This window comes from Typopeltis vanoorti, chromosome 18, assembly GCF_054136105.1.
Source record: "Typopeltis vanoorti isolate ZY-2024b chromosome 18, IOZ_Tvanoo_1.0, whole genome shotgun sequence".
In the NCBI taxonomy this organism is placed as follows: Eukaryota; Metazoa; Arthropoda; class Arachnida; order Uropygi; family Thelyphonidae; genus Typopeltis; species Typopeltis vanoorti.
The window spans coordinates 44,358,290-44,373,425 of NC_143566.1; the positions used below are offsets into that span (position 1 = coordinate 44,358,290).

General features: G+C 36.4%; 1 protein-coding gene across 1 annotated transcript in view; it reads right to left on the reverse strand.

The window, feature by feature from the left end:
* Nucleotides 1–645: 645 nt before the first annotated feature.
* The window catches only part of LOC150096624 (CD109 antigen-like), a 930,782-nt gene continuing 916,291 nt past the window's right edge, over nucleotides 646–15,136 (reverse strand). The window contains exons 34-35 of the mRNA XM_090407963.1: nucleotides 7,615–7,717; nucleotides 646–2,098 (exon numbers count right to left, since the gene is read on the reverse strand). Coding sequence (XP_090264089.1) covers nucleotides 1,905–2,098; nucleotides 7,615–7,717 — 297 coding nt within the window. The 3' untranslated portion in view covers nucleotides 646–1,904. The remainder of the gene's footprint in view (nucleotides 2,099–7,614; nucleotides 7,718–15,136) is intronic.

Genomic DNA, 15,136 nt, shown 5'->3' on the forward strand with positions numbered 1-15,136 from the left:
TTATAACATGGTTGTAAAGTCCATAATTTCTAAAATGAATGTGGGATTCTGATTAATCAAAATAGTTGTGTGTATGTGCCTATTGTGGTGCATGCTTACCTCACTAGAATTATAGTTTGGATACATTCACCAAGGAATGCTACGATTCATATTCAGAAATATAGGGTCTAGCATATGATCACTGTGTACGTGTGCACATTTCTCGCGCACACACTCACACGACTTGAATAGTGGCTTATACGATGTTAAAAGAATGATGAAATGCAGCAAGGGTGTGTGAGAGAGTATTACCAGAATGAAAGCATTACATTCCACATGTTCCCATCTAAGGACTCACCAAAAGCTTATTGTAGGGGGATGTGGAGTTAAACATTATAGTTCTATCACTTGGCTTGCAAAATTTTATGAGGTTTTCTGACAGGAACATGAAGAAAATAAATTATACTCAATAATTATTGTTTTTATCCTTTTATACCTTTACCTTTTATCTTTGGCTTAGAAATATGAAGAATAAAAAATTGCTCATTGAGTTGCCAAATTTGTAAAAATGTTTCCACCAGCCACATTTTAACTACTAAGAGTTACACAATGGTGTCCACTATGGTTAAGATATGTAGAGTATTCAAAATAAAACACAAAGCAGTGTAAAAACACTGGTATTTTATTATACTATTACATCTAGCTAATTTAAGTTATTGTTTCTTATAAAAATAATAGTATACACTAAACGAACTGGGTTTTATTGGTCATGAATGAATAAAAAAATACACAAAGAACACCAACTAGTTTCACGACAATGGTTAAAGGGTTGCATCATGGTGAATAAACATAAAGATGATGCAGAAAGAAACATAAATTATTGTAAAAAACCTGGGAGAAACAGTTATAGTATTAATATCTAAAGCATGAGGAGCTTGTGAGGTGTGACACGTGTCATCTGTTTTCTAGCATTATTTGAAGGTGATCAGGGGAAAAGTTGAAGTCAGGTATGTTAAGAGATCTACTGAATTATTTCTAGATATTATTTAAGATAAGTCCTTGGTTTATGTCGAGAGAACCATTTAAATAAATGACAGTGCTAAATTCTTTAATCCTACAAGCAAGAAAGCTTACTTCCAGATTGGCAGAGAAGTTTTGTCCCTTTCAATACAATGATGTGTGATTTTTCTTCTCTGTTATTAAGATGTTCTCCTTTCTTATTTTGAAACTTCTGCAAGTCAAACCCTATGTAGAGAAGACAAGAGCAAGGAGTTCTGTAGACCACTGAATGTTTGTGGATTTTTTAACCTGAAGGATTAAAGATGTTATTCATTCACAAGGTTCTCTCAAAAAAAAAAAAGAAAAAAAGAAAAAAAATGTCACATCCTAAATGATATCTGGAGATCATTGATTAGACTGCTGAACATACCAGACTTCAGCTTTTCGACTAATCATCTCCAAACAATGCTAGAAAACAGATGACTTGCACCACACTTCACTGTTTCCTTTTGCTTGTTATTAATGTTTATAATGGTTTCTTTTCAGTTCTTTTTCCATTTTTTCATGATAATTTGTATTTCTTTCATAATCTTTATGTTGATTCATCATTAAGAAGTCACACATCCCTTGTGATGAAATAAATTAGTCGTATTCTTTGGTATTTTTTAAAAAAATTCTTAATGACCAGTAAAAACCTAATTCATTCAATAACTACTAGTGGTCATAAAGTTCACCTTATTAACATATATACAATATTTCTCAATAAAAATATTCTGTTCATGGCACTACTTTATTGTAAGTGAAAATTCTTCATGAAAGCACTTTCTGATGGTATGTACAATGAAGAAGACGATGTGGTTTATGATTTATGTTTCTACCAGTAACTCAGATGTGTGAGAATTTTTCTGTTTGTCCAGAATTAAAGATCATGAGTATAATTTCAGAATTAAAATAAGATATGCCAAAAAAATGTTAGAAAGACATCTACACCCACAATTTCCTGCTTGCTGAGCTTCTTTCAATTCTTTTTTTTTAATGCATTCCTCACCACAATCACTTTCTTCACATATATCACACAATGTAGTTCTATGAGGTCGATAAAACATTCTGGCACTTTGAGCTTAAATAAATGAGAACAGCAACACATTAACAAAATTATTATTTTTAATGATAAGCAAATAGAATAAAAACACAAACATAAAATAAATATTGTTAAAAAGAGAACAATACAGAAACCAATATATATTTGCAGAATTAATTGTATTAATGGTTATATGCTAAATTATTATATTATTAGATGTTTAAATTGACAGCCTCCATAGTTCAGTCAGTATAGTCAATGGCCTTTGGTTGGAAAAACCTGGGTTCGTATCCATCTAGGATGCAAACAACTTTTTTTAACTGAAAGTGAGTAAACTGGTCTGATACAGAGGTAGGGGCATTTTCCTCTGGGAAACTCAGGTTTTTCATACCACAAAACAGAAAAACTGGACAGAAGAACACATGCAATTTTACACTCATAGTACACAATACAAATAGGATTATCTCCCCTCCCCCCATCATAAGTAGGGTTAAATTATGAAGCCAAGGCTATGACAGGTGATTGAGCCTAAACACAAAAAAAAAGGAAGATGAAAATGAAGATATGCTTAAATTTGAAGTGACACTAAAGGAGGTGATGCAGACTGTTCAAGCATCAAAGAATGGAAAGGCAGCTGGCTCTGGTGGAATGGTAATAGAGATGTCCAAGTATGGTGGTAGTAAAATATTACACGTCTCTTGACAATGATATTCAACAAAGTGATTGCAGGTGATGTAATTCTTAGAGGTCTTTCTTACTGCCTTTCTTACAGATGAATGATACATATATAACAAGTTCCACTCATAAAGGAATTCTTAGGGATCTGTAAGAATTACAGAGTATAAAGTGGCATGTTCACTTAACAGGATATTTAGTCAAATCATGAGAGACAGAATTCAAAAGAACAGTCTAGTTTCACAGCTCTTGTATGGATAATGCACTCCTTATGACAAACATCCCCAAAAATGGTTGTTAAGAATAAAGAACTCCATTCGATTTTTGTAGTCTGGAGAAAGCTTATGATATTGCCTCAAGGACGATAATGTGGTAGGCACTCAAGACAGCAGGAGTAGAAGATGGAAGAGTAGGGATGATGCAGAGGATGTACCAGGGATCCAGGTTGGCCATAAACATTGGTGACAAACTTTCAGAGGAATTTAATACTGTACTAGCAAGAGCTCAGGGATGCTGTATGTCAGTAATATTGTATACGACCAATTGAGATGCATCTTTGGAGGACTGGAACAAGCAATACTATGAAATGGGTGTATCCATAGGAGAACAAGTGTTACATTTACTTCTTTTTGCCAATGATCAGGTGATCCACACACACACACACACACACACACACACACACACACACACACACACACACACACACACACACACACACACACACACACACACACACACACGCACACACACACACACACGCACACACACACACACAGAGGACAGGGAGGATGCAGAATATCAGAGAGATGTTGGGGCTTGAAAGTCAAATTGCTAAAAACAAAGTTACTAGTAACTGGAGGTGACAGTGCAAGAGATCTCAAGTTAGAAGTGGGAATCATAAAATCAATGGATGCCTTCCAGTATCTGGACTCCATGACAGATAATTCTTCACATGACAAGGACAGAGCCTTTTGAACAGGACATGCATTAGTAGTTATTAGAATCCAGAATGTATTTTATGGAGTTACAAGGTCTCAAGGAAAACTAAGATGCTGTATTGGGTCTCAAGAAAAATTAAGAAGATGCTGTATTGGGTGAGTATAGAGAAAGTATATTAACCTATGGATGTGAGTGCTGCGCCCTTACTAAGTGCCAAAGAAAACACACGAGTCAAAGTTATGGAGATGGTTTGCTTCAGATGAAATATGAGAGTTACCTATGTATATGTGCAGAAATGGAAGTTGAACAGTCTGTTATGGAGAGGATGGAGTCATGTGCTTTGAAATGGTATGAACATGTTCAGAGAAAGAGAGAAAAATGATAGCTATTGAGAATTATGAATTATCATCCCCCCGGTCTTCTTCCTCCATGGAGCTCACCATCTTTGAAAGCTATAGAGGAAAGAGGCTAACAGAATGAGAACTCGAAAAATTATAGAGAATGGAATCTGAGTACAGGCAGCTGCTGACAAGTGGAAAAGCCTACAAAAAGCAAGGTTGCAGTTATTTTTTTTTTATCTGCATGGTTTTTCAATGAATTTAGAGATAAAAATGTATATTAATTATCAGATGATATAAATTTACTTAAATATAAGTTAAGGAAACAATGAAAATATTTACTGGATCCATTTGTAAAAATTTAAACGTTTTACAAATTTTTATTGTTGCCAACTTACATGTCCATAATTGCTGCAAATGATTAAGTGACAAAGATGTCATAACAAGCAAAGAAGAATAGAATATTTCAAGTTTGATAATAATGTAAATGATGTGATATGCACAATAATACAAGTGATGAGATATACTTAAATAATTTACAGATATCAGAATTAAAGTGATAAATGATAGATAACCTGAGTCTCTGTAGCTCAGTTGGTTTCAATAATGCACTATGGTTGGAAAGAACTAGATTTGAAAGCCATCTAGAATGCGAAGAACCGTTATCAGGGCATTTCAACTGAAGGTGAGTTAGATGGTCCCATATGAGCTGACAGTTTTTTTATGTATGACAGCAACCCCCCCCCCCCCCAGAGTCAAAGACTCATCACAGAAGTTACACACCAAGCCCATCAAACCATGCTTTAAACTCATCCAATGTATCAGCATTCGCCATAATGTCAGGCAATGAATTCCATTCACCAATCACTCTCTCCATGTAAAGAACCTGCTCCTTATTTCCATGCCCACACCCTCCTTATACACCTTCCAAGGATGTCCCATTGTTCTTCCCACTTCCCCCAGGGATATGGGATATGATTGAGACATTTAAGTTGGTCAAGAGACCAACTTAAATGTCTCAATCATATCCCTTCTTTTCCTCATATTCACAAGGCTTTGTAAACCGCATTCCCACAATCTGCCTTCACATCCCAAAGACCAGTTACCACCTTAGTCAGTTTTCCCCTCGACCCTTTCTAATATATCTTCATCACTATAAAAACCAGCCTGGTTGGCTGAATGGATAGCGTAGCCGCACTCCAGTCAAAAGGCTGCAGGTTCGAATCCCACCGTGGGCATGGGTGTTTGTGATTGTCTGTGGAAATATCAGTGGTGGTTGGTGTGGTTGTGGTCAGTTGGTGATTGAATGGTGGAGACGGAGTTGTAAAGTAGGTGCCCTCCCTCAATGAGTCTTTGGACTCCCTGGAGGTGTCAAATAATAATAATAATAATAAAAACCATGGGGGGGGGCAAATCTGTCCACAATAATCCATACGAGGCCTGATCAAGGCCTTATACAACAGAACCAGAACATCTTTATTTCTGCATGCTGACATCAGATTATGGCATCATTGCCATAATCTGATGTCATGACTTCACAACTTATGCAATATGACTTCTGAACTCCAGATCCTTTTCCACCATCACTCCAAGGTCTCTTATCTCCTCAATTTTCTCCAAAATTTCCCCACCAAGTGTATACTTTTGCAACATTGAACTGACAGTTCTATACTGTTGCCCACTCATACAATCTATTCAAGTACCCATGTAAGGCCACAATGCTTGAATCACTCTCCCCAATTTTGCATCATCTGCAAACAGTTGTATATCACCAGTTAGACCCTTCCCAATATCATTAATATACAAATAACAATGGTCTGGTCCCAAAACAGACCTTGTGCCACAGACTCCTGTGGCACACCACTAGTGACTTTTCTCTTCTGGGATACTGTACCCACATACACAACTTGCTGATATCTATTCGAGAGCCAGTTTCCTATCCTATCTGCTTCAGTTCAGTTACCACTTGTGGCATGGCAATCTATCAAATGTCTTTGCAAAATCTAAGTATACCACTATATATCCTCTCTCTCTATTACCCATGATAGTTGGGATAGGTTAAAGTCTGATATGCAGAAAGATCTAATAAGCAACTTCCAAATATCACATAAAATCATTTCCTGGTTTCTGTTGAGTGTACCTTGTCAGTAACCATCATAGACTCTTTGGTGTTGCGAGCACTGAAGTTGTCTTCTACATAAGGCATGGAGCTCTTTTCCCACTGAATATTGTGGTAAGTTGAATTCAATATTGCTTATGCTGGGAAAACATCTAGAAGTTTGGAAATTAGACAAAAAGAGCATATCGGAGACATTAATGACAAAGTTATTTTGTTATTAACAAACAGAGAAGAAGACAGCTCAGGCCTAGCTTTCCACTTCTCCCACACTCACAACAATATTGAATGGGACAAGAGCTCTATGCCTTACATAGAAGACAAATTTAGTGCCTGCAACACCAAATAGTCTATGATAGTTATCCACTCACAAGGCACACTCAACAAAAATCAGGGAATGATTTTATGTGATATTTGGAAGTCACTTATTAGATCTTTCCATGCCAGACCTTAACTTTTCTACCAACTATCATGCATACCTACTGAGCAATGACTGACCCATGCCAGCTTCCACACTCCAAGTGTTTCTTTTTTTCTACTTTTGTGGAATGGTTCCTGAATGTTCAGTTTTAGTTATATAATGGTTCATGTTTATTGCTTATTGTATTTTTTGTTCTTCCTAACCCAGAGGTCACTAGCATATGTAGCGAAACTAGTCGATTTAACTATCTATATTATCACAACCTATTAAACCCAGTGTCAGTTATCATTTGTCATATTCGTTTTTTGGTAGAAAATCTACATACTAAGAGCATTCATAACCTTGTAATACATAAGGAAGTTTTTAAAACATGATCTCCCTTTAACAAACCCATGCTGATAAGCACAAAGAATACCACTGCTATTAACCCATATTATTATTATTATGTGACACCTCCAGGGAGTCCAAAGACTCATCGAGGGAAAGTGTGCCAACAGCATCAAACGAATGATCCCTTCCAACTACTAACCACGCTCAAAATTGAGTAACTTTTTTTGTGAGTCATTAGTAGCAGAGGCTCTACCAATTGACCAACCTTTGCTGGCATATCAAAGCAGAATAAGATTAATTAACCTTTAGTTTCCCCACAGTAATAATTTATGCAGAAATTTAAAGCACAGTAATAATTTATGAAGCTATGATTAATGTCATGTATTGTGATTTGATGATTTGCATACACAGAGTAGAATGTTAGAGGGAGGGGGGGTGCTTGCTTGCTTGGAGGAACAACAGATAGTGTAACCTGGCTATGAAGGGAGAAATGGATAAAATGAGGTTCTAGTTATCTGTTTGCTGAAAAAAATGGCAGACCACTGTAGTAATAATAATAATAACAGTAACATCAATGATGATGCTTTAACAGAAACAATAAAGATGCTATGAAAAAAATCAGAAATTATTTTATATATCAGAGAAACTGAATGTTAGAGAAATAAAATGTTGCTTCTTTTAACCATGTAATGTCTACTCTATATTATGAGGTAGAATAAGAAATCCTTTTATGTACCTTGATTATAATAGTCATACACCCTCACCGGTGCACGTCGTTGAGCAGCAACTTTATGGTTTCTGTGAGCTGGCACTGTCACACACGATTCTTCTTTATCCAACTATGGAGAGAAGAGGGAAAAAAAAAACTATTTTGAAAAATACTAAAAGAATTCTTACAAAATTTAATAATGACCTGATCTACTGGAATGTAATATGCTCACAATTTTAAATCAAGCTGAAATATAAAAAATTCAAGAAACAATTTTTTTCTGAAAGTAGGCAAGCTTTTCATAGCATATGCTATTCATGCCAATTTTTCTTATGTTTTTCAGTAAAGCCAAGCTAAATATAAAGCATCACAATACCAACATTACAAAATGAATCAGCATAATGCTGATTTTTCAGTGTGGGTTATTTTAATATTAGTATCTCAGGTTTAAGTCACAGTGAAAGTGGTGCATTGGAAATGAGTCAATGCTAACAGAGAGATATGAGTAGTATGATCAAGATTTCCATGACGTGTAAATGGATTTAAATGGAATAGGCAAAGAATGATGCTTAGAGAGAAAGAAAATGGAAGGCATGAAGTACAGAGAATGCAAAAACCACAGAAAAACAGGAAATGAGAGAAAATGAGAGAGAAAGAGAGTGTCAGGAATGCCAGCAAGTGAGAAAAGGATGGAGCTATGATTATTGTGACATATGGTGATTTGATGATTTGCATGTACAGAGTAGAATGTTCAAGGGGTACTTGCTTGGAGGAACAACAAATAGTGTAACTTGGCAATGAAGAGAGGTGAAAATGTGGATGACAGTAATAGTTAAGATGAATGACCTGAGAGGAAGTGTGCATTAAGTGGCAAGCGATTTTATGTTGGAAATTTTTTCTTTTAGATGTTTGACTGATGTCTCTACTACAAAAACATCAGTGCATCAAACCCCCCCCCCTCTCACACACAAAAAATATGGTATTATTAAATGTCTAAATGTCTACTTTCAAGCGCCCACACAGTAGTTTTGAATATCTTCAACAAGAAATTTCTGGCATCAAATGAACCTCCTATCTCAACAGTTACAACCCAAAAATCATTAAAAATCACCAGCCATTTTTTTCCTAATTCCACATGAAGAGGTGACTTCCATAGAATATCCATCTCATATATTATTAAGAGGTGCAGAGGCACCTCTGAACATGATGCTTGCATACTAAAGAAATTTCACCTTCCAGCCATGTTTAGGCCTATCAACCACATTAACTCTTTATTTTACCATGTCGAATAGATAAAATGTAACCTTAATACTTAGAACATATCAAAATCTTTGTAACTGCAAGTTGTCTTACTTTGGGCAAGCAGGCTGATCAGTTGTAAAATGCACTTCAAAACATGAATTCTGTATTGAACTCAAAACACATTATGAATCTGGTTTGCTGAACATGGAATAACAATATTAGCCACAGGATCCTCTGGAATATAGTATTCAGCATCTCTCTATGGGAATATCTACTTAAGCTACACCTGCCCTTCCAACAGGGTTTTTTAAATTGGCTAGCTTATTTGACCAGTACAACTAGTGATTAAATGTCTAATAGTGTCCACCTCCATGAGAGTCAGGTTTACTCCAGCCAATTACCCACAATCTTGATTAATATTCTTTATGTTTTTCAGGTGCCTGTGACTTTTGGTCTGTGTTGCATAACCACACAGCAAAGCTAGATAAACAGCCATATAAAATGAAAAGTTCATTTCCAGCGTGGTCCCAGTCATCAAACAATTGTTTCTCCAAATGTCCAAAAGCTGCTAACACATTTCAAACCACACCAAATTTTTTCACTAATGTCAGCATTTGTGTGGGGGGAAATGGCTACCAAGATAGGGTTATTCCACCCCCTTTCTATTTATTTATTCTTAAGGCAAAAGGAATACAGAACAGTTACAGGTCAATGTCCAGTCTGGAAAGCCAATCCAAGGCCCCATCTGTCACCTTGTGGATGTCTTGTAGGCCACCACCGTGAAATTGGTGCCTTGGGCAGTCGTTCACAATATGAGTAATCGTCTGAGCCATGTGAGAACAATCACAATAAATGTGGTCTAACAGTCTCCATTTATGTAGTAGGTTAGTTCTGATCCTGTTGATAGATGACCAAATCTTCCTAGGAAGAGCAAAACCAGGCTGCGGAGCACAAGGATCTTCTACCAGGAAGCCATTTGTTGGAAGATTGTTGGATGTATTCTCTCCACATGTCAGGTGTTGATGGAAGGACAGCTGAAGAGAGTTCATCCATAAACCAGAAAGGCTTCTAGATTTTAGGCAAAGACTAGGTGGATTTATGAGAGTCTGGTGCAGGGGCAAGAGTGGGTTGCTCATTGCTTTATTAAATTCTTTAATCGAGGCTTGTCCTCCGTATGTTTGGATTCTGCCTCCTGAATAACACACACATATATATATATATATCTGAATCAGCTGGAACAGGTTGGTGAAGCAACCGTATCATCATTATGATGTTTTATACTTAGGCTAGTTTTTTCATAAGCTTCTTCGAAAATGTTAAAAAAAGATTTGAAGTTCAGTTAAATAAAATTACACTGTTGTCAGACCACTAACGTATACACACCAGTGATATGTTGGTTGCCTTTGATTTTGGAGTCTGTTAAGGTTAAAATGTTTCCCTCGTTGCATCCTATAGGTTATGCCAAATGTGGGAACAAGTCTGCCATCAATACAATGAAGAACTGTTTCAAAGAACACAACAACACATGGGTGCTAATCTATAGTCTTGTTTTTGCGCATCTTTACCAGAAATGAATTTCCTGTTGCTGATGATACATGCTTCCTAACATGTTTTTGTACAGTACTCCTACAGCAGAAATGAAATATGATGATGTACAACCAATCTTTGATAGCTTGTCCACCATAACTGATCTAAACCCCAAATAGTGGGAGATTTTTTCATGATATTTCTCTTGGAGCAGTCATGAAGTGAAAATCATGTCAGCTGTTCCATGGGATGACCTTAAACCACATCAAGATTTTTTATGAGTTTTTTTAAAAAAGAAGCAGCCAATTAGCAAGAATACAAAGGTTACAGAAGCAAAAAGTGATAGTAGTCAGATGGCCTAACAATTTTTATAGTCAGATTTATTACCCATTTTTTTGAAGATGGCAAAGTTAGCAGACATGCAGTCTATGTTCCAAAGCTGAACAAAGAGAATAAAATACAAAAAGTGGAAAACTCAATAACAATAGCTCTTCCTCTATCCACTTTAGTATTAATAAAATTTTTGATATTTCTGAAATTCAGAAAATGAAAGATTAGGACAAAGTGTCTCTTTCTTTTAAGGTTACACAGTGATGAGCATTTATATTTACGAATTTAGGGACACAAAACACATGTGTTGAAATGATTATTTTACTTATTATCAATAAAATAATAATTGACATTTCGACCCTTGTATTGAAGTCATCATCAGAAAAATACATGTATATATGAAAACAAGCTACATGCTCTTGCACTCTACAAAGATAAATTGAATTTATGCTATTAATTGATCTTTTACTTAGCCTGACCTCTAGCGGTAAAAAAAACAAACAAAAAAAAACAATAAATCCTACTAAAGTCCTCCTGTACTAAGCTTTTCTTCAGGTCTTGTACAGTTCAGTTGCTATACTAAGATTTTCTTCTGGGCCTGTACAGTTCAGGTTGATATTGAATATTTAAAAAAAAAAAAAAAACACTTCAAGTCTTCTTGTATTGAGATTTTTCTTTGGCTTGTTCTGGTTGTTATAATGCTACATAAAAAATACACAATATTTCATAAGCAAAATCAAAAACATTACACCCAACAACCAAGATTTATTAGTCAGCTTTGGCATAACTGTCCTTTTCACCAATGTCCCGATCAATGATACTATTGTGCTCCTACAGAACATATTTCTACACGACATCATGACCCTCTTTGCCCACGTACTCCGCTCCAGATATTTCATGTGGCAAAACAATTTTTACCTTCAAAAAGAAAGTACAGCCATGGGCTCACCACTTTCCCCCCAATAGCTAACTTTTATATGGAAGACTTTGAGTAACGAGCTCTAGAGTCAGTGGGCCTAAAGCCAAAATTTGGCTCAGATACTTTGATGATATTTTCGTCCTTTGGCCCCACGGCCGCAAAGCACTAAATACATTCCATAGCCACCCGAACAAACAACACAAACATATCCAATTCATCATTGAAATAGAAAAAAACAACTCTCTTCCTTTTCCTTTCCTAGACACACTTGTTACATGTCTTCCCTCAGGCTGTCTCTCCTCCTCAGTCTACCACAAATCCATACACACAGTCCAGTACATACACAAAAATTCTTACACCCTTATGACCCAACACAAAAACTAGGAGTCATAAGCACCCTTAAACACAGTGGTCAAACTATTTGTTCAAATGAACAAGCTCTAAACCAGGAATACGAGATCATCAACTATACATTTATAAAAAATTGATACAATAAAAAAACTATTCACAAGGTCCTGCAGAGAGACACCACTAAAAACAAAAAAAGATTTCAAGAATACCATTGCCATTCCTTATGTTAAAGGCATTTCTGAAAAAATAGACAGAACACTACACAAATACAACATCAAAACCATCTTTAAACCCATGACAAAATTAAGACACCTATTCAGTTCTTCCAAAGATCCTCTTCCACACCTAGCCCACCCAGGGGTTTACAAAATACAATGCACATGTAACCTACCATATATAGGGGAAACAGGACAAACCATCCCAGTTAGGGAGGATAAACACACACGACACATTAAATATCTCCATTTTGGAAAAAGAGGCCTTTCAGACCATGCACTCCAGACATACCACAGAATGGATTGGAAAGATATCAAGTCCCTACACAGCACCAAACGCTGGTTCGAGAAGAAATTTAAAGAAGCACGTGAGATGCTCAAACACAATCATAATCTGAACAAAAATGATGATCTAACCATTCCAAGAATGTGGAGGACCCATTTACAACCATTATAGCAACCAGAACAAGCCAAAGAAAAATATCAATACAAGAAGTCTTGGTGAATTGTTTTTTTTTTGTTTTTTTTTTAAGACATTCAATATCAACCTGAACGGTACAAGTCCAGAAGAAAATCTTAGTATAGCAACTGAACTGTACAAGACCTGAAGAAAAGCTTAGTACGGGAGGATTTTAGAAAGTTCATTGTTTTTTTTTTTTAACACTAGAGGTCAGGCTAAGTAAAAGATCAATTAACAGCATAGATTCAATTTACCTTTGTAGAGTGCGAGAGCATGTAGCTTGTTTTCATATACACATTTATTTTTCTGATGATGACCTCAATACAGGAGTCGAAACATCAATTGTTATTTAATTAATAATAAGTTATTATTATTAATAAATTCGTAAATTAGGAGGAAGTGGTTTAGCATTGAAAAGAACTTTTGCACTCTCAAACTGAATTATGTTAGCAGTCTTAGGAGAAGTCAAATTGAATTATGTTAGCTGTCTTCTTTCACAGCACAAAGACTTTGCGCTGTGAAAGAAGTCCATTCCAAGAACTTTCTAAGAGAAACTGTGAAATCATATTCTTTTGATAATACAAAATGTCAATCTTGTATTAGTGGCTGGCCTGAAATATTAGTGACAAGTTTATCCATGACACAGGAGTTATTATATCCATTGTTCCAAGATGGCTTAAGAATAAGTTAAACTTGCTTTTTAAATTATCACAACCTGAAATAACATGAAGGAATGAAGCTGATGAAATGCAAAGAATAATATAAAAAAAATCAGTCACTAAAAACAATGTGCAAAACATTAGAGACAGGGATGATGGGAAGCTGACAATGGCAACTCCCATGAAGAGTGAAATGTACCTAAACAGAATGCAGACATTAAATGCGCAGACATCGGGGCTTCCTAACAGTGTATTGCAGTTGATGAACATGGGTAGATGTGATCTTAGCAACTTTGATTGTGGATGTATTATCAGTGCAAAAGACAGATGGGTCATTCTTGCTCAAGTGGTAAGAACCCTAAAGTTGTCAAGGGCAACTGTATCAAAGATCTAAAACCAGTATACCATCAACGGACATACCAGCACCCAGCAAGCAAGTGGTGGCTGACCACACACCAATGAGGAATGAGGTCGATATTAACTGTCCAGGTTTGTATAGACCAACAGCAACACAAATCAATTCCAATTTCAGAGGTCCAAGCAGCATCAGCTAGCCAACAATATGGTGTGTCCTGCATACTATACACTATGGAAGCCGATGTCCTAATCGTGTACCGCTGTTAATAACTTGTAATTGGGCATGTGATTGGTTTGGGGGAGCCTTCTCTTGTGACACATTATGTCCCTCAGTGTGTATCTGGAGAGGTCCTTAAATGCTGTGAGCTACCAGAATGTGCTGGCTGATCACCTATACACTACTATGGCATCATACATCCTGCAACCAATGTGCCAATCCCCACTGGGCTGCAAATGCCCAGGAATGGCTTGAGGAACACATATCAGTTTTGGACCTTTCAGGTGGCCCCAAGGTCCCCAGATTTAAATTCAATTGAATCTTCAGATCCATGTATCCAGGACTGATGCCTGAGGCACAGTTGTGAACAATGCTGCAACAAGCATAGCTGGAATTACCTCTGACAACCTCCAGCATCTGGTTAAATCAATGTCTCAGGGAGTACATCATTCCTTCTCTAAGCTGTTAATCAGTCTAGAGAAGGACTGACACACTATTAGGTAGGTATCTCTAATGTTTTGTCCATTTAGTGTACTTGGTAAAGGTGATTTCTGTATTTCTCAGGGCTAAAGGGAGTTATGGTGAAGGTATTAGAGAGATTAGTGAGAAGTAGGATACAGAAATGGGCTGATAACAACAGTATTCTCTGGTCATCAGCATGGGGTTGTTAAAGGGAGATCATGTTTTACTAACTTATTAATGTACTATCAAAGGTGACAAATGTCTTGGACAAGGGAGATGAATATACAGTGGTATAGTTAGATTTTATAAAAGCGTTTGATAGATAGCTGCATGAAAAGCTGTTAAATAATTTGAAACAGATGGGAATGGATAAGAGACTTCTGGGTTGGATCAGTGACTAGCAGTCGGATAGGTATCAGAACATTGTAAATGGGGGGAAGCGCAGTATCCTGAAAGAGGAGGGTCACTAGTTGTGAGCCATATAAGTCAGTTTTGGGACCACTGTTGTTCAATTTGTATATTAATGATATTGGGATAGATTTAAATGGTGATATACAGCTGATGATGATGCAAAATTGGGAAGAGCAATGCAGAGTTAAGCAGGTGTCATGGCCTTACAGGAAGACTTAAATAGATTCAATGAATGGGGGGAGGTAAATGGAACTGTCAGTAAAATGTTGCAAAGTGTAAGCTTTTGAAATTTGGTAAGTAACAATGAGATGCAAAGTATACACTTGGTGGAGAAACTTTAAAAGAGGTAGAAGAGATGAGAGATCTGGGAGTGGTGGTGGACATGTACCAGAGATTCAG